Raw genomic sequence first — 19833 nt, forward strand, 5'->3', positions numbered from 1 at the left:
AGGAGAATAGAAAACGAATCAATAGAAGATGGACTTCTCATCTTCTTATGTGTAATACTGGATACTTTCAAAATCCCAAGGAAAGGATGTCTTGAGTCGTAACTATGTTCCTGGGCACACTAACACTCAGGAGGGGGAGGGCAAAACTAAAGTTAGTTTTTCACATGCAAGGACTCAAAGCTTTCTTCCGCACAGACCTTCTCTGAAGCAATTAAAAAGTGAATTTAAGGGCCCAGCGCAGTAGCTCATGCCTGTAATTCCGGCACTTTGGGAGGCCGAGGTGGGCGGATTACCTGAGGTCAGGAGTTCGAGACCAGCCTGGTCAACATGGTGAAACCCTGTCTCTACTACTAAAAATACAAAAAATAGCCGGGCATGCTGGTGCACACGTGTAATCCCAGCTACTCAGGAGGCTGAGGCAGGAGAATCACTTGAGCCTGGGAGGCAGAGGTTGCAGTGAGCCAAGATTGTGCCCAGCCCCAGCCTGGGCATCAAGAGCAAAACTCCATCTCAAAAAAAAAAGTGAATTTAAGAAGGAGGAAAATGTGGGATGTGGTAGGTCTCCATTATTGCTGACTTTGGTATATGCATTCATGCAAGAATGGTTGGTTTTGGGGAGACTGACAAATGAAAGGGAGGACAAAAGTGCCAGTGCACCAAAGTCCTCCCCTTGCTGGAGGATGCAAATGCTAATTAATTGCACCTGTTGTAAATGTACACCTATATAACAAATGCATGTAATGTTTAAATATATTTAGTCAGGGAAGTGGTGGGGATCAAAAGGGAAATAACTGGAAGCAGAGAAAATAGCATAATATAGGATGGCAGAAATAAGTCTAATAGTCACAAGCACTGTAAATGAATTCAGTACCCTTAGTAATAACAAACACTTTAAGATGAGTTTTGAAAGAAAATCTAGTCATATGAAGTTTCAGAAAACAGTGACATAGAAAGATTACAAGACAGCTGATTGGAAAATATGTACCAGGCAAATATCAACAATAAGCAAGTAGCAATATTAATGCCATACTGAATGGAATTCAGGGTTTTAAATAACGTTCAGAAGCACACAGGCATATTTTATAAAAGATAAAGTTCACTATGAAGATGCCATCAATTTCTATGTAATATCAATGTATAATGTCATCTCTCAGCTTAAAAGTATGAAGAAAATGTGATATTTTCTCATACCTGATGAAAAACTTTATCACACTGCTTTTAGAAGCTGACATATTAAGTAGATAATATAGATAGAAATGCAAAGGGGATTTGGAACAGCCTTGATCCAAAATAAATAGATATTAACCTTTGTATTCAATAAAAAGAAAAGCACTTTCCTTATAAATATAAGTGGGATATTTATAAAAATTAACGATGACTTGTGCCCTAAAGCTGTATTTTGCCAGTCGTGTTTTCTTTTTGTTGTAAATTATATTCTACTCTAGCTGGGCCCCCTTTGAAGACTTGTAATTTTTTAATTGGTTGAGACGTGCCCCAAGTTACTCCTGTCACAGAGGTGGTGGACGGCCCCTGGGTCTCTGTGTTTGTCTTGTCATTGAAGAATCAGACAGGCTGCCAGTCCCTTTCATGCTGAGGGACCTAGAGGAGGCATCTCTGTTTCCCAATCTCCTCTTGCTCCCCTGTCTTTAGGAATAGAGAAAATTCAGACCACTTGATCAGCATTGTCTTAGCCTTTTGGAATCCAGAAGAGAGCAGGCAGATCTACCAGACGTCCCTGCCAACCCTGGCACCCAAAATCAACAGCTTTCTGGTGGCCAAGTTCTTGCCAGTATCTGCTGCTTTCCCGGCCTTGCTTTAGGGCAGCCTGGTGCAGTTCTCCAGGTTAACTTAGCAAATCCTCACACTGGAAATCTCCTGTCCACCAGGATGTCCAAAATTCCTTCTAGGCCTTACCAGATACCTGCTTAGGAGAAACTGGAGCTGACAATGGAGATGATGGGAGTTATGTTCAAGTTGCCATATTCCAGCATTCACCACAACTCCTATCAGTTTTGCCAGGCAACTTACTAGGTGTCTTTCATACCTGCTTCCTTCACCCCCAGTACCTCTATTTTCATAACAAAGAACAGTTTATGAAAATTACCCTAGCCAAAGGGAACTTTTTGCCCATTTTATTGCTTGTATGTCTTTCACAGTCACACTCTGACATGCCTGCCCACCATTGCAAGGCGGCTTTTATTGCATGTCTAAAGCAGGCTGTCTTGCTAAACTCCTTCTAAACCAGAAAGTGAAACAAAATCGGTGGTGTGAACACAGTGGGTTTCTAAGCATTTTTCTTGTTTCCTTCCATTATGTTGGAGGATAAATTCCTGGCCCAAAGTTAAAATAATTCCTACAAATGAACAGGAATTTCAGTATGACTTATCCAGTGAAGCATTGGATATAAAGTGAGCTTTTTGCATGCAGAATTGTGATGTATTTTATAAAACCTCTTGAGATTAATGTTTGAGGAGCTAGGTAAAGATGGAAGAGATACTCCTTCAGTAATATAAATGCAAGCATGTAGTATGCAGATTTACACCCCCCTTCCAACTCACTGTAACTTTAAAGCTGTCTGTTAGAAGGATGAAATGTAGTTGTGAGCCAGACCATGTTGGTTTGGACAGAAATTCTTACAGAATTATTAAGCCTTAAAAAAAGCAAAGGAGATTTATGCATCTGCATTTGACCAATTTGGTTTGGAATAAGTTCATAATGGAAAAGTAATAAAACCATAAGAGACAGTGTCTTCTGAGTACAGTCTCGCTTTTAAAAAATCTAAACATGCACTGCCCTATTTTGGATACAGTGACTGTAGAAAAATTTCCCATTGGTAACTTTGGGAGGGTTTTCTGTTGTTGTTGTTGTTCCTTTTTCATTGATTATCAGCCAGTATAAATTTTAAGCTTTCTGTCAAATATTTTTCTGCAGATGTCAGTCTTAGGGAAAAGAAATCCTAAAGTGTTATCTGTAGGAGTCTCCTTCACCCAATTTCACCCCTCTCCCCGAAACCTCCACCTCCCACCCCCCAACACACACAGTGTTTTTTTAGCTATCAGTAAAGTCTTTTTCTGGTGTAACTGGAGATGTTGGGGTTTGGAGAGTAGGGGGTGGTTGAATGTGTGAGAGAAAGCACCTCCTGTGACTGCCAGCAGCCACAGAAGACCATGAAGAGGAAACGCATAACAAGCTTCACCTCTGAAAAATCGGACCTAATAACTTTGCAAGTTTTTGATTTCAACAGGAAAGAAAAAAAAAAAGAAAACCGCTTTCTCCACTTATTCTCAACCACTTGAAGTAGTGTTTTCAATTGATAAACAATTTCTTAAAAATATTTAAAGATTTAGGAATAGAAACAAAGGAAACGAAGGCTGAGTGATTTGGGCAAGGGAAGGTGTGAGTTGCGTGGGGAGGGTGTAGGAGCAGACATCTTGCACACAGGAGAGGCATGGTTGTGCTTCCCATAGAGGACAGCAAAATAGGCATTTTATTGAATCGGATTTTTAACTTTCTTTCCACGGCCAGCAGTTCAAAGCACAGTTATTTTTATATAGTGAGAATGTGACCAGACTGAGATGGTGTTGTCTCTCTCCTGCAGGTATGCCTGCGGCATCTTTAGTGACCCCTGCTGATGTTATCAAGACGAGATTACAGGTAGCTGCCCGGGCTGGCCAAACCACTTACAGCGGAGTGATAGACTGCTTTAGAAAGATACTGCGTGAAGAAGGACCAAAAGCTCTGTGGAAAGGAGCTGGTGGTATGGAAATAATTTGTTCTTAACTAACTCTTTGGTATCAGGTAAATTTTTTAAAAATCTAATTATATCTATGATTTCTCCATTTTTTTTAAAGCTCGTGTATTTCGATCCTCACCCCAGTTTGGTGTAACTTTGCTGACTTATGAATTGCTGCAACGATGGTTCTACATTGATTTTGGAGGAGTGTAAGTATCATGCTAAATCTGCTGCTAAGTTTTGGCTGCTGCTAATACTCTGTTGTCGTAGGGAAAGGTACATCAGTCTAGTCTCTATAATAAAATAGAAGAGATTTAGGGAAATGTTGAAATTGTGTTAACAAGGTCATTTCCAAGGGGAACATAACAACTGATAAGAATGTATCAACTCCTTTCCATTAAATATTGAACAGGTTTTGAATGTTATTTTTATCGAGTTAAAACAAAAGAAACAAAAAATATAGCTTCTTACTCTGTTTTCTCTTCTTTTAGAAAACCCATGGGATCAGAGCCAGTTCCTAAATCCAGGATCAATCTGCCTGCCCCGAATCCTGATCACGTTGGGGGCTACAAACTGGCAGTTGCTACATTTGCAGGGATTGAAAACAAATTTGGACTTTACCTGCCTCTCTTCAAGCCATCAGTATCTACCTCAAAGGCTATTGGTGGAGGCCCATAGGAAGATCAGCCCTGGGATAGTGCTGTCTTTGTGTGGGTACTGCAGTAAAGAACATCCCTCCTGGGAGTGAAGCAATGCTTCATCCCTTTTACGTCCATCTCTTGTTTAAATTCAAGTCCAGGCTTTTTTATCATGTGAAATCATTCATTTTCTGGGTGTTTTCTTAACCAGATCATTGTGAAATTATTCATAATTATTCTTTGGCCCTCTGCCCAGAAACCTTTGTTTGCATCTGAAAATTGATGGGATTTGGTCAACACTAACATGATTTGGGGAAAGGAGCAAGTCAGAATAGAAATTAGTACTCCCCTCCTTGAACTAGGATTGTAGTCCCAAAGAGGCTACTGTAAGGCAGTCATGGTGCTCGGAGCAGTGTTTCGTGTGTGTTTTAAACTGGTAGGAAACTGGGTGCATATTTATAAAAATAAAAAACACTGGGAGAAATGAAAAAGTATATATCAAATATATTCAGCCTGGCTTCAAATTTTAAGCATGCACAAATTCTGTCTCTGGATTATATTATGAAGCTTTTATGTGAAACATGTTTCTTTGTAATGAAAACCACATTGGAGATGTTTAGTAATCATATTGTTACTGGTACCAAGACTACTAGGGAAATGCCTTTGTACTTTAGGGAAGTACTTTTGGCATTTTATTATACAGACAGAAAAAACTGAGATGTAGCCCCTCTCCTGGAAGTGCTAATTTTGAAAAACTGCTCATATGATGTACATGTACTGATTACTGCCTATTTTAATAAACACTCTTGAAAAATGCATGGTGCACTATTGCTGCCTGCCCTATTCTCCTCATCTCCCCATCATTGGCACCCACTTGCTTTTAAAATCCACTTTATCTTGAATCATGTAAGACAGATATGTTCTGACATAAGTATTTAATTGATGTTGCCTTGCATAATGGTCAGAGGCACATGAGTTTGTGAAGGTGGAAATAAACTATTTGTAAAGTGATTGAGTTGTTTGGTCTTGTGCATGTTGCATGGTGAGTGGATACAGTAATTGTCATTATTGGCCTACATGTTTTGTTTTGAGAGGAATTTTATTCATATTGGCATGGATATATCCTCAGTATCTTTCAAGGTAATGTGTTCCCTCATTTTCATGGTTCAAAGTGAGTACAAGAAACTGTATTTAACCATAGATAAGCAAAGAACTAGCAAACTGACACCTTAGTTCTAGTCATTCCAGCACTTTCGGCAGTTTATTGTGATGATGAAGGTCACATAGTTTTAGTAGAACTTAGCCATGAAAACTGGTATGAAATGGCAGTTGTATTTTCTAATCCAGTCTGACTCTTGCACACACCAAAACCATATACCGCTATATCTAACATTTGTTGATATTTGGCTAGCACTGCAATGATTTGGGGAAAGAAGCTAGTCTTGAACAGAATTTAGGGCTATTCTTAGACCGTGATCATGCCTCCAAAGAGGCTATTAATTAATCTATTGGCAGTCTGTATGAACATTTTGAGTTTCCAAAGTTTTTCTCCATAGCAGACAGCCATTTGTCAGTCTGTTTCTGTAAGTCAACAGGCTGACATTTGAAGTTACAGTTTAAAATTGGAAAGAGTCAATACCCGCCATAAATGGCTGATTTTTTAGAGGGGGAGGGTCAGGAGGGGAATGAAGAGCTTTGTCTTCTTCACTAGAAACAGGACAGATAACATACATGGCTCCTTCTGTGATTATCTGACAAAACCAAAGGGGAATCCCCTCCCCAAATTCAGTGTGATAAGTGATAAATACCTGTATTATAATCTCAGAGACTAGTCACAGAACTCCAAATATGTGTTAGAAATGTGGCTGGTGTTAGGACAAAACATGCCAACTTTGGTCTTTTGAATGTGGAGAAAAGGCCCTGCATCTCTGCATTCCTTTTCTTCACTTGTTTGAGATTTTATGGCAGATCAAGTTTTCATGGTAAAAACACTGACCAAAAATCTCATAACTTGTCCATGGCCCTGCCTGCCTCTTAAAGAACAGTTGCATTTAATGAGAGAGCATCCTGGCTTCACTTAGCCTTGCCAGTCACTGAGAACAATTCTCTTTAGTGAATAAGAAGCCAGGGGCCCCAGGAAGCCAGTGGAGGTAGGGCCACATGTCTGTGTTTCCTTAAAATCCTTGCCTTATTCTGTTCAGGGATAGGCAGTGATGGGAGACTTTGAAGGAGGCCTAATTTCCCTCTGGGTTCTGCTCAGTGGGTGGTGTTACTGTGACATGCCCTGAACAGGACTGCAATCACCGTGTGGTGAAAACCACTGTAAAATTTGCTCTGGGTTTCCCTTCTTTCTGGTGACAGCACAATCCATTGTCGTCGTCAGTGGTGTGGCTGTTGTCGGTGCCGTGGGTCGTTTCCCTCTGTAGGGCTGAGGAACTGAAGCTGGTAACTCCCACATGCCTGCCTGCTTGCCTGCCCACCTGAGGGGGGCCAGCCTCCTCTGCTCTGCCTGCCCCGAGTCTCCACTCTGCTCCTGGTCCACCACGTGATTCCTTGGAGGGTGGGAGAGAGGTCTGACTTTCATAGCAGCTTTTCTTTTTTTTTCAAGGAGGGGAAAAAATGTGAAGCTGACCACAAAGTGAACACACTGATTCTTGGGTTCCAGTCATGGCTGGGTTTCTTGAGGCTGGGTGGCATGCTGTCGCCAAGCTCCTGCTACACCTCGTAACCCACAACCATTTGCTGAGCTCCCTGGGGTTGCCTTAATCCCAGAAGCCAGGGTCGCACAGAGGAAAATAAGAATTCTGGCACAGAAAGGAGTCATTTAAGTGCTTATTGCATTTCAAGCTTTAGTTTCTACTTAGCTAAAATATTTACCATTGCTGGAAAACAATGTTTAAAATGTTGTGCTTATATGTTATTTAATGGTGTGGCCTATGTAAACCTCAGGATGCTTACATTTTGACAGTCTTCTGGAAATGTTTAACAGCACATAACCCAGTGAGTGGGGAATCAAAACGGGAACAAATGGTGCTTGAAACTGTTTGTAACCTCCTCCAACTAGGTATTCAGAATGCAAGTCATGCTGGAATGCTTCACGTAGAGGGAGATCTCAAAAAAAAATTTGATGAGTCCTGTCTTATGGCCCCATTTATCAACCTTCCAAATAAACTGTCCCTAAAAGTCATCATGTGCCTTTTACCGCAGAAGGCATACTTGTGGGGATGAATTTGTATCCTTGCCACTGAGCAAAATCCCATTTTCAATTCAGGGTTATCAAATGCTTTCAGGATGTGGATTTTTCCAAAGATTTTTAAGAGACACGTTCCCTGGTCAGAGCAGTGAAATGTTCTTTCTACAAATGGTACTGCCCACAAAGGGGTGTGTGCCTTTTGTTTTACCTTTGGGGAATAACCTTCACCAAAGAGTTCTGTTATGTTAGGAAGACCATGGGGAGTTCATTGCTTCATTTTAATGTCTGAGGCATCTAACAGCATTGTCACCTCTGCCTCTGCCTTTTTTTTTTTTTTTTTTTTTGAGATGGAGTTTTGCTCTTGTTGCCCAGGCTGGAGTGCAGTGGCGCAATCTTGGCTCACTTTAACCTCCACTTCCCAGGTTCCTGCGATTCTCCTGCCTAAGCCTCCCAAGTAGCTGGGATTACAGGCATGTGCCACCACACCCGACTCATTATTTGTATTTTTAGTAGAGACAGGGTTTTTCCACGTTGGCCAGGCTGATCTCGAATTCCCGACCTCAGGTGATCCGCCTGACTCACCCTCCCAAAGTGCTGGGATTACAGGTGTGAGCCACTGTGCCCGGCCACCTCCATCTCTTAAAACAGTGGCAGTCTTCAGCTTGAAAGTCCAGATCGGGATCCATGATGGTTGGGATTGTGTCTCTGACTCTCTTAGTAGAGGCTCCTAGTTATTATTTTGAAGGATGGATGAATGGATGAATTTTTGAGAAACACCCTTGAAAAGTGCATGTTACCCTGTTGCTGCCTGCCCTGTTCCCCTCATCTCCCCATCATTGGCACCCATTTGCTTTTAAAATTCACTTTATCTTGAATCATGGAAGACAAATATATTCTGACATAAATATTTAATTTCATGGTGCCTTGCATAATGGTCAGAGGCACATGAGTTTGTGAAGGTGAAAATAAACTATTTGTATTTTTTTCCCAATGAGTGATCTCCATTATTGTCCTACTTTATAGGCCTTTTCTACTGCTGGAGTTAAAACCATAACTGAAAACAATCACAGTTTCATGTACTGATCACTTACTTTACAAGTCATAAATAAATATTTTATTAAAACAACTAGAGCTATTTAAAATTGGCTTTAGTTGAGTCAGGAATCGTCACATAAACTATACGATAAATTTAAATTCCCTGGTCTTAGTTAAAAATAAAGCTTTAAAAAATCATCCTCTGAGATGAGTTTTACATTCTAACACGAGTTGAAATGTATTAGTACAATAGTTGTTCTTATCAGTGAATGTATTACTTGTTTACAGCTCACCTCTCTGTTTCTGAAGCTTTCCCTTCGAAGCTGCTGAAGACAACAGGAACTCTCTTTTAAAAGGGTTTGTTTTTAGCTAATGCATTAATTGACTCCAAAAGGAGTCCAAATGGAACACTTTGCTTTCATCTGCTAGGGTAACCTAATAAAATAATGTTGTTTGCTTTTAGATTCCCGGCCGTTAAGGGAGTTTTGCTCAAAGCAAAACCACAGTCCCGTCGAATAACTTTAGAAGGAAAATTAAGAAGACACAGTAATTGTGCTTGTCTAAGCCTCACTTCTCCTGAGTCACAGACACACCCCCAGCACACTGGTCTGGCCACTAAGGCTCCGGTGCCTACCGCTGCTTTGGACAGGGCTCCGGCCCTTCAAAGGATGCTCCATTTTGCAGTGGGGCATTTCTTTAAGTGATTTTAAAGTGAACTCAAGATCCCAGAACAGACTAGTGCAAATGTGCTACAGTCTATTCTGTAAGATGGGGAAAGGGAAATACAGCTTGATGAAAAGAGCTGAAAACATTATTTGTTATCTTCTGTCATTCTCCTCCACCATCCCTAGCTACTTATCCCAGCTCTTGCCCTGGTCTCTTATTGGGCAGCATTCAAATGAGAAAGGAGCACATAATTCAACTCCAATCCCAGATTTCTGTGGCCAATAAGGACTCATTAAATATGAGCTGTTATGTGCCAGCCATGATCTCATTTAATCGTCTTTATCACCCTCAAGGTAGGTACTGTTCTTTTCCCTGTGTTACAAATGAGGAAACCAAGACAGATTCATCTTCTTGCCCACAGTCTCTGAGCTAGCAAGTGATGGAGTTCAGATTTGAGTCCAAGTCTCATGGCATTCTGTCCTCCCTCGAAGGTTTCTCAACAAACTATATCAAAAATTCTTATGATAGTCTTTGCCCAGGATTTCTTATTGTCTCTATTCTCAGTATCAGATGTATCATTCTAGCTTAGAGTAGAAAGGAAGGGTGGTCTCTGTTTACTTACCATAGTAAGTGCATTTGCTACCTCAAAGAATTCCAGGGCCTGAGGACCAGGTGAAGCCTGACAAGCCTTTTGAGATTCCTCTTAAAACTATTTTACAGTCTATTAAAGTCAGTAAAGAGAGGATTAAGGTAAACTTGAAGCATTTGCCCCACGGGTGTAAAATTGGAAGGTAATGCAGAAAAAGTGGAGGTAAATTTACAAACTGTTATAGTGCAACGTGATATGATGCGAACTGAATTGGACCATCTTAAAAATCTCTTCTATAATTAGAAAATGCCGTTGTTCAACAAAAGTTGGAAATAATGGAAAACCAAGTTAAAAGTAAATATCTATGGGTACTTGGCCTCCAAGTGTGTCTGGAGGGAATGGAGACAGTTTACAGAATGTGGGATTTGCTGGAATTACTTTTGGACATGAAATCCCCATCACCACTAACGGTGGAAAAGTCTTACTGTATTCCCAAGTTTTCTGCTACCCCTAAAGTGAAAGGAGAGGATACCTACCACCACATTTTGGCAGCTCTCTGCCCCCTATTACGTGAAGGAGAAAAGATAACTGAATGACCCACACCAAATATTCACAGTATATTCTTCCTGGGCAAAATAAAAATAAAAACATTAAAATGTAAAATTCTTCCTCTATTCTCAAAAGAGTAGTATATTTCAGAATGTGAATTTCTGTTTTGAAGCAGAATTTACTTACATAAATTCTAAGTAGTAAGACATGCTTTATCAGTTTGAAAATGTATGTCTCCCGATAATTAGCTGCTTAATATAAGAGGCTATTTTTTATAATAAACTCTTCATTCGGGCTATCTCCACTGCTATAAAAAGTCTTACCTGTTACAGTAAAATCAGAAAAGTAAAAAAGTGGGGATAAAGAAAATTGAAGCAGGCATTTATTTTTCGTCTGAAGACAGAAGTGAAGCCACTGTTTATTGAATTTTTTTTTTTTTGCTATGAAAAGTGGAGATTTCTCTAGATTTTCAGTCTCAGCCTTTTTCCTCCCCACGATGCAGTACATGTACCTCATTCTTCCTAATCAAAGAAACAGGTCATACTTAACCTGAAATTTCGACTTACCCTTTGACCACTACTTATAAAGTAGGTGATTATTTATTTATTTATTTTTAACAGTTTGCCCATGTGAGAGTGCACGTACAGAAACCAACTGTATTAGTCCATTTTCATACAGCTATGAGGAAATACCTGAGACTGGGTAATTATAAAGAAAAAAAGGTTTCATGGACTCACAGTTCCTCATGACAGAAGGCAAAGGAGGAGCAAAGGCACGTCTTACATGGAGGCAGGCAAGAGAGTGTGTGCAGGGGAACTGCCCTATATAAAACCATCAGATCTCGTGAGACTTATTCACTGCCTCAAGAATAGCATAGGAAAAACCGCCCCCATGATTCAGTTACTTCCCACTGGCTCCTTCCCACAACACAAGGGGATTATGGGAGCTGCAATTCAAGATGAGATTTAGGTGTGGACACAGCCAAACCATATCACTGACTATTCTGTCTCTTTGGTACTTGAAATTAAGCATGTCATTCTTTCGTTTTATTCAATTTAGAAAGTGTCTTTATTTGGTTTTAATGACTAAGCTTTCTGATACTACACATATCTGGCTAAATTATTAAAAATGATAATGGCATTTGGCATAAGTTAAAAGTTATAACTGCCATCTTTTATTTCAAAACTGTTTCAAAATAAATTTAAAAAAAACAGCAATGTACCTTCAAAGCCCCAAAGTAAATATTAAAGAAATGCTTTGGCCTCTATTGGCATCCAGTTCTAGTTTACTTCTTTCTGCCTTAAAAATTACACCTTTGAGGCCAGGCACGGTGGCTCATGCCTGTAATCCCAGCACTTTGGGAGGTCGAGGCAAGTGGATCACGAGGGCAGGAGAGCGAGACCATCCTGGCTAACACAGTGAAACCCCGTCTCTACTAAAAATACAAAAAAAATTAGCCGGGCATGGTGGTGGGCACCTGTAGTCCCAGCTACTTGGGAGGCTGGGGCAGGAGAATGGCATGAACCCAGGAGGCAGAGCTTGCAGTGAGCTGATATCATGCCACTACACTCCAGCCTGGGCAACAGGGCTAGACTCCATCTCACAAAAAAAAAAAAAAAAAAAAATTGTACATTTGGGATGCTGGACGCAGTGGCTCATGCCTGTAATCCCAGCAAGTTGGGAGGCCGAGGCGGGTGGATTACCTGAGGTCAGGAGTTCGAGGCCAGCCTGGCCAACTAGAGATAGACCAGCCTATCTCTACTAAAAATACAAAAATTAGCTGGGCATGGTGGCAGGCACCTATAATCCCAGCCACTTGGGAGGCTGGGGCAGGAAAATAATTGGGAGGCAGAGGTTGCAGTGAGCTCAGATTGCACCATTGCACTCCAGCCTGGGTGACAAGAGTGAGACTTCATCTCAAAAAAAAAAAATATATATATATATATACACACCTTTGGGAGATTTCTGCATCTAGCCATGATGGAATCGTGGAGAAAACTAGAAAACTGGACAAAAGTATGCAATACAATACATAGAAAACTGGACAAAAGTATACAATATAAATTTTTTTTTCTTTTTTCTTTTTTTTTTTAGAGATGGGATCTCACCATGTTGCCCAGGCTGGTCTTGAACTCTTGAGCACAGACAGTCCTCCCGCCTCAACCTCTGAAAGTGATGGAATTACAGGCCTGAGCCACTACACCTGGCCCCATAATACAATGTTTTCAATCACGGGATATGAGGCAAAATAAGACTGTGAACTCCAAGAGAAAGGAAAGAGGTGAGACCTACCATTGCCCCAGCTTACTGCCAGGAAGCAGTTTCCAATTATTGTGCAGAGAAGGAGAACCCAAACAGCCCAGCAGCAATCTTCCCAAATTAAAAAGATGGACATCAGAGAGGAGGAAGACCATGATTGTTAGAATTTGTAAGACAAAATACCAAATAGAAGAGAGCTGCTTCTAGCTCTGGAGTTTTGCAGAGTTCTCAACTCTTTGGCCAAATATTGATCTATTCATTTGTAAAAGGAAACTATCTAAAGCTTGGGAAAGAATCGCTAGAGAGAAAGAAGCAGAAAAATTCTGGAGCTCACAAAGGGGAAATAGTTTGTATTTGAACCAGCCAGAGTGCAAGATCCTCATAATACATAGAACATCAGGAAGAATCCTCAGAAGAGTGTCACAATATAAATAAGGCTAAATTCATCCTAAAATAAAAGTGACTCTGCTCTTAAAGCTTAAAAACAAGACTTGACAGGATCCAACTCATTCCAAGTAGCTTAACTGTCAGAACAAAATTCAGTACTATTTAAAAGAATACAACAAAATTGCATAACATACAATACCAAATTTACAATGTCCAGGATCTAACAACAACAACAACAAAAATCACTATTCACAAAAAGAAGATAGAAAATACAAACTGTAGCCAGGTGTGGTGACTCAGGCCTGTAATCCCAGCACTTTGGGAGGCTGAGGTGGGTGGATCACTTGAAGTCAGGAGCCTGAGACCAGCCTGGCCAACATGGTGAAACCCCGACTCTACTAAAAATACAAAAATTAGCCAGGCATCATGGCAGGCACCTGTAGTCCCAGCTACTCGGGATGCTGATGCAGGAAAACAGCTTGACCCTAGGAGGTGGAGGTTGCAGTGAGCAGGGATCACACCACTGCACTCCACCTAGGCAACAGGGCAAGACTCTGTCAAAAAAAAAAAGAAAAAAAGAAAGAAGAAAGAAAATAAAAAATATGAACTGTAGCAAAGTGAAAAACCAACCAATAGAAACAGACCCCAAAATCAAATATGATGGAACCAGCATCAAGACCATTAGGACAGCTATTATAAATAATCCATATAGTCAAGAAGGTAGGGGAAAATGTGGTATGTAGAGAAATGGAAGATATAAAAGACACAAAGGAAATTTACAATCTCTGAGATGAAAACTGAGTGAGAATATAGTAGACACTGCAGAAATGAAGATTAGTAAACTTGAAGGCACAGCAAAGGAAATTTTGCAAAATGAAGCAGAAAAAGAAAAAAATCTTTAAAAAATGTAAGGACAATATAAAGCAGTAATGTGTGTCTGCAACCCAGAAAAAAGGAGGACAGAAAAAATATTTAAAGAAGTAATAGCTGAAATATTTCCAAATTTAAGAAAAACTATATACATACAAATCTATGAACCTCATTGCACCCCAAGAAAAACAAACCTAAAGAAAACTCCACCAAAGTACATCATCATGAAAGTGATGAAAGCCAGTGATAAATAGAACATCTTAAAAGTAGCCAGAGGAGAAAGGACCTATAAACCTCCAGAGGAAGATGATGAGAAGATTTTTAGTGGGAAAGTATACAAGGCAGAAAACAATGGGTGATATCTTTAAGAAACGGAAAAAACAATGTCAACAAAGAGATACATACCTAGTAAAAATATCTTTCTTAAATGAAAGCAAAATAAGACAGAAAAAAGAGAATTCACATTGCTGATAAATTAAAGAACTGTTAACTATAGTTCATTAGGCAGAAGGAAATAATACCAGATGTAAATGTAGATCTATACAAAGAAACGAAGAGTGATACAACGGGAAGGAATGGGTAAATTTTTAAAACAACTTTTTAAATTAGTTTTGGAATTTCTTTAAACAAATAGTTGACTCTTTAAAGCAAAATCAATGATTATATATTGTGAGGTTTATACCCTGTGTAGTAAAATGCACAACAATAGCACAAAGAAGAAGAGAGAAAAATGGAAGCATAATATGAAAAGGTTCTTATACTATACATGAAGTGGTATACTATTATCTTAAGGTAAAGTGTTATAAGTAGAAAATATATGTTGTAAACCCCTAGAGCAAATGCTAGTAATGATAAGAATACAAAATAAATAAAACAGATTTGGCTAATAAGACATTAGTGGGGAAAAATGGAAATCTTAAAAATAAAAATCCAAGTGAAGACAGGGAAAGAGGTAAAAAGAACAAAGAACAGATAGGGCAAATAAAAAAGAGCAAGACAGTAGATGTACCTTACCATTTTGATAATTACATTAAATATAAATGGCCTAAACACCCTAATTAAAAGAAAAGATTATCAAATTAAATTTTAAAATGTAAGACACAACTATATGCTACCTAAAGAAACCAACTTTAAAGACACAGATAAGTTGAAAGTAAATTGATGGAAAAAGCTATACTATCTAATCACAAAATTATAAATAAAAAGCTGGAGTTGGCAATACTGATATCAGTCAAAGTAGATTTAAGCAAAAGGATTATTACTAGGAATAAAGAGCAATATTTCATATTGATAAAAGGGTCAGTTCATCACAAACACATGAAATCTTCAATGTGTAGGCACCTAATAACAAAGCTTCAGATACAGAAGACAAAAACTGATAGAACTGAAAGAACTAAAAGATATCCACAATTATACTTCCAGATTTCAGTACTCATTTCTCAGTAGCTGATATAACAAGCAGGCATAGCTGGGCACAGTGGCTCATGCCTGTAATCCCAGCACTTTGGGAGGCCAACATAGGAGGATTGCTTGAGTCCAGGAGTTTTGAGACCAGCCTGACAACATAGCAAGACCCTGTGTCCACAAAAAGAAAAAAAAGGTAGGCAGAAAATCAGTACATATATAGAAGATTTGAACACATTTACCAAATAATAGACCTAATTCATATTTTTAGAACACTCCACTCTACAACAGCAAAATACACATTCTTCTTAAGTACAAGTAAAATTTCACCAAGATAATCTATAATATGGGCCATAAAACTAGTCTCAATAAACTTAAAAGGATTGGAATTATATACATTATATTCTCTGACTATAACAGAATCAAACTGGAAATAAATAACTGAAGGATCTTTGGAAATTCTCCGTATATTTGAAGAATAAGCCGTATACTTCTATACAACATATAGGGAAAATAAGAAACCACAAGAAATATTAGGAAATATTCTGAACTGAATGAAAATGAAAACACAACATATACAAATGTATGCAATGAAGTTACAGTGGTGTTTAGAGAGAAATGTATACCATTAACAGCTTACATTAGAAAGATGAACGGTCTCAAATCAATTGTCTAATTTTTCACCTTAACAAACTAGAAAAAGAAGAGCGAGTTAAACCCCAAAGATGTAAAAGATAAAAAATAATGAAAAGCAGAAGTCAACGAGACTGTTGTGGGGTGGGGGGAGGGGGGAGGGATAGCATTAGGAGATATACCTAATGCTAAATGACGAGTTAATGGGTGCAGCACACCAACATGGCACATGTATACATATGTAACAAACCTGCACGTTGTGTACATGTACCCTAAAACTTAAAGTATAGTAATAATGAAATTTTAAAAAAAAGAAAGCAGGAAAATAATCAAGATAAACAATAAAATCAAAAATCCAATTCCTTAAAAAGATCCATAAAATTGGCAAATAAAAATCAGAAAAGGAGGGAAAAAACCCACATAATCATTATCAGGAATTAAAGCAGGGACAGCAGTACAGAGTCTACAGATTGTAAAGTGATGATAAGAGAATGTTATACACAAATTTATGCCAATAAATGAAACAACATGGATGAAATAGATTCCTTGAAAGATATATCCTACCAAAGTCACTGAAGAAGAAAGAAACAATGTGAATGCTTGTATTTAAGTACTTGAATTCTTAGCTTAAAAATCTTTTTTTTTTTTTTTTTCAGACAGAGTCTTACTCTGTCGCCGAGGCTGGAGTGCAGTGGCGCGATCTTGGCTCACTGCAACCTCCACTTCTTGGGTTCAAGCAATTCTCTGCCTCAGCCTCCCAAGTAGCTGGGATTACAGGCACCCGCCACCACACCTGGCTAATTTTTCTATTTTTAGTACAGACAGGGTTTTACCATCTTGGCCAGGCTGGTCTTGAACTCCTGACCTCGTGATCCACCCACCTCAGCCTCCTAAAGTGCTGGAATTACAGGTGTGAGCCACCACTCCTGGCCTATATCCCAAAGAAAAATCCAAGCCTAGGTTCCTTCACTATTGATTTCTACCAAATATTTTAAGAATAAATAATGAAAATTCTGCAAAAATCTTAGAGAAAATGGAAGGCAAGGGATTACTTCCCTAATTCATTTTATGAGGACAGCATTGCCACAGTATCAAAATCATATAAAGACATTGCAAGGAAAACAAAACAAAACTCTAAAACAATATCCCTTTGTAAAAAGAGATAGAAATATCCTTTTTAAAATTTGGCAATTTGAGCTTAACGTTATAAAAAGGGGATAATCAATTCATTATGACCAATGGGTTTGTTGCAGGACAGTAAACGTAACACTCAAAAACAATTGATATATTACACTAATTAAAAAGAAAATAATGATTATTTAAATTGAACTCAGAAAAGATATTTGACAACATTCAACATTCATGTTTTTGTAACATCTCACAAAATAGGAATGAAAGGAAACTTTACTTGATAAAGCCTATAGCTTATATCATACATTATGTGAAAGATGGCATCCTAGCCAATACAATAAGATATGTAAAAGAAAAGCATAAAGATTGGGGAAAAGGCAGCAAGAGAGAAGCAATTCATCACATACAAGAGATCCTCAATAAGATTAATAGTTTAGTCAGAAATCGTTGAGGCCAGAAGGCAATGGGATGAGATATTCAAAGTACTCCAAAAAAAAAAAAAACCTGTCAATGAAAACTGATAAAACCATTCCTCAAAAATGAAGAAGGCCAGGCACTGTGGCTCATGCCCGTAATCCCAGCACTTTGGGAGCTCGAGGCAGGCTGATCATGAGGTCAGGAGTTCGAGACCAACCTAACATGGTGAAACCCTGTCTCTACTAAAAATACAAAAATTTGCTTAGCCGAGTGTGGTGGTACGCACCTGTAATCCTAGCTACTCAGGAGGCTGAGGCAGGAGAATCCCTTGAACCCGGGAGGCGGAGGTTACAGTGAGCTGAGATCGTACCACTGCACTCTAGCCTGGGCAATAGAGCAAGACTCTATTTCAAAAAAAAAAAAAAAAAAAAGAAGAAGAAGAAATTACGATATCCCCAGATAAGCATAAACAAACTTTTCCCTAACCTATGCTACAATAAATGCTAGAGCGAGTCCTTCAGGCTGAAATGAAAGGACACCAGAGGGTGATTCCATAATAATAATAAATTTATCAGGAAGATATAATAACCTAATAAGTATGTCTCTAGTAACAGACCTTCAAAATGTATGAATGAAAAATTGGCTGGGCACAGTGGCTCACACCTGTAATCCCAGCACTTTGGGAGGCTGAGGTGGGCAGATCACTTGAGGTCAGGAGTTTGAGACCAGCCTGGCCAACATGATGAGACCCTGTCTCTACTAAAAAAAAATACAAATATTAGCCAGGTATGGTGGTGGGCACCTGTAATCTCAGCTTCTCGGGAGGCTGAGGAATGAACATGACTTGAACCTGGGAGGCAGAGGTTTCAGTTAGCCAAGATCATGCCAGTGTACTCCAGCCTGGGCTACCAAGTGAGACTCTGTCAAAAAAAAAAAAAAAAAAAAGTATGAATGAAAAATGGAGAGAACTAAAAGATCAAATAGACAAATTCACAACTGTAGTTTGTATTTTAACATCACCTTCTCAATAATTGACAGAATGCATAGGAAATAAAAAAACGTTTATAGAACCCCATAAGATCTGAAGAATTCATGTTCTATTTAGGTACGCATGGAATATTTAGCAAGGTGACCATATGCTAAGTCATAAAAGAAATCTTAATAAATTTAAAAGCATTTGAAATACAGGGTATTTCATATTATATATGTTTTCTCACTAAGCAGAATCAAACTAGAAATGAAAACAAAGTTTTCTGGAAAACTTTCCAAATACTTAGAAGTTAAACAAAACACTTCAGAAAAACTCATAGGTCAAATAATATACCACAATGGAAATTAGAAAATATTTTGAACAGAATAATAAAATCTGTTGCAAAATTTGTGGAATACAGTAAAAGCAGTACTAAAAGGGATTTTCTTTTTCTTTTTTTTGAGACAGGGTTTCACTCTTGTTGCCCAGGCTGGAGCGCAATGTCGCGATCTTGGCTCACTGCAACCTCCGCCTCCTGAGTTGAAGCGATTCTCCTGCCTAAGCCTCCCGAGTAGCCGGGATTATAGGCGCCCACCACCACACCTGGCTAATTTTTTGTATTTTTAGTAGAGACAGGGTTTCACCATGTTGGTCAGGCTGGTCTCAAAACTCCTGACCTCAAGTGATCCACCTGCCTCGGTCTCCCAAAGTGCTGGGATTACAGGTGTGAGACACCATGCCCACCCTGAGAGGGATTTTTATAACTTCAAAGGCCTATATTAGAAAAAAGTGTTACATCAATGATCTAAGTTTCTGCTTCAGGAAGGAAAAAAAGCAAATTAAGCCCAAAGTGGAAAGAAGAAAAAGTGAATAAACAATAAAGAAAACTGACAATTTAAAAAGCTGGTTCTTTGAACAAACTAATAAAATAACTCTCCTAGCAAGACCTTCTATTTTTAAAGAAAACATAATTTAGCAACATCAGGAACTTAAAAAGAGATGTCATTATGATTCTATGTACATTAAAGGGTAATAAGAGAATAGTATGAACAACTTTTTATGGACACATCTGACAAATGAAATGGATGCATTTCTTGAAAAATGCAACTTGTGAAAAACAACTTACCAAAATGGAACCAAACTGAAATAGAAAATCAGAATCGCCTATTTCTATTAAATAAATGCACTTGTTACCAAAAACGTTTCTACAAATAAAACTCCAGGGCCAGATGGCTTCAGTAGTAAATCCTATCAAACATTTAAGAAAGAAGTAATACCAATATAAATGCCTTCACAAAATAGAGGAGGTCAGAACACTTCCCAACTCCTCATGTGAGCATAATCATGTTACTAAAACCT

General features: G+C 38.7%; 1 protein-coding gene across 3 annotated transcripts in view; it reads left to right on the plus strand.

Annotated features, from left to right (window-relative positions):
• Window positions 1–5382, plus strand: part of SLC25A13 (solute carrier family 25 member 13) — a 209893-nt gene extending 204511 nt beyond the window's left edge. For all 3 annotated transcript variants that reach the window (XM_054495050.2, XM_054495051.2, XM_054495052.2), the window contains 3 exons: window positions 3599–3757; window positions 3852–3942; window positions 4225–5382. In XM_054495050.2, the coding sequence (XP_054351025.1) occupies window positions 3599–3757; window positions 3852–3942; window positions 4225–4411 (437 nt within the window). In that variant the 3' untranslated portion in view covers window positions 4412–5382. The remainder of the gene's footprint in view (window positions 1–3598; window positions 3758–3851; window positions 3943–4224) is intronic.
• Window positions 5383–19833: the final 14451 nt, after the last annotated feature.

This window comes from Pongo pygmaeus, chromosome 6 (genome assembly GCF_028885625.2).
Source record: "Pongo pygmaeus isolate AG05252 chromosome 6, NHGRI_mPonPyg2-v2.0_pri, whole genome shotgun sequence".
Classification (NCBI taxonomy): Eukaryota; Metazoa; Chordata; class Mammalia; order Primates; family Hominidae; genus Pongo; species Pongo pygmaeus.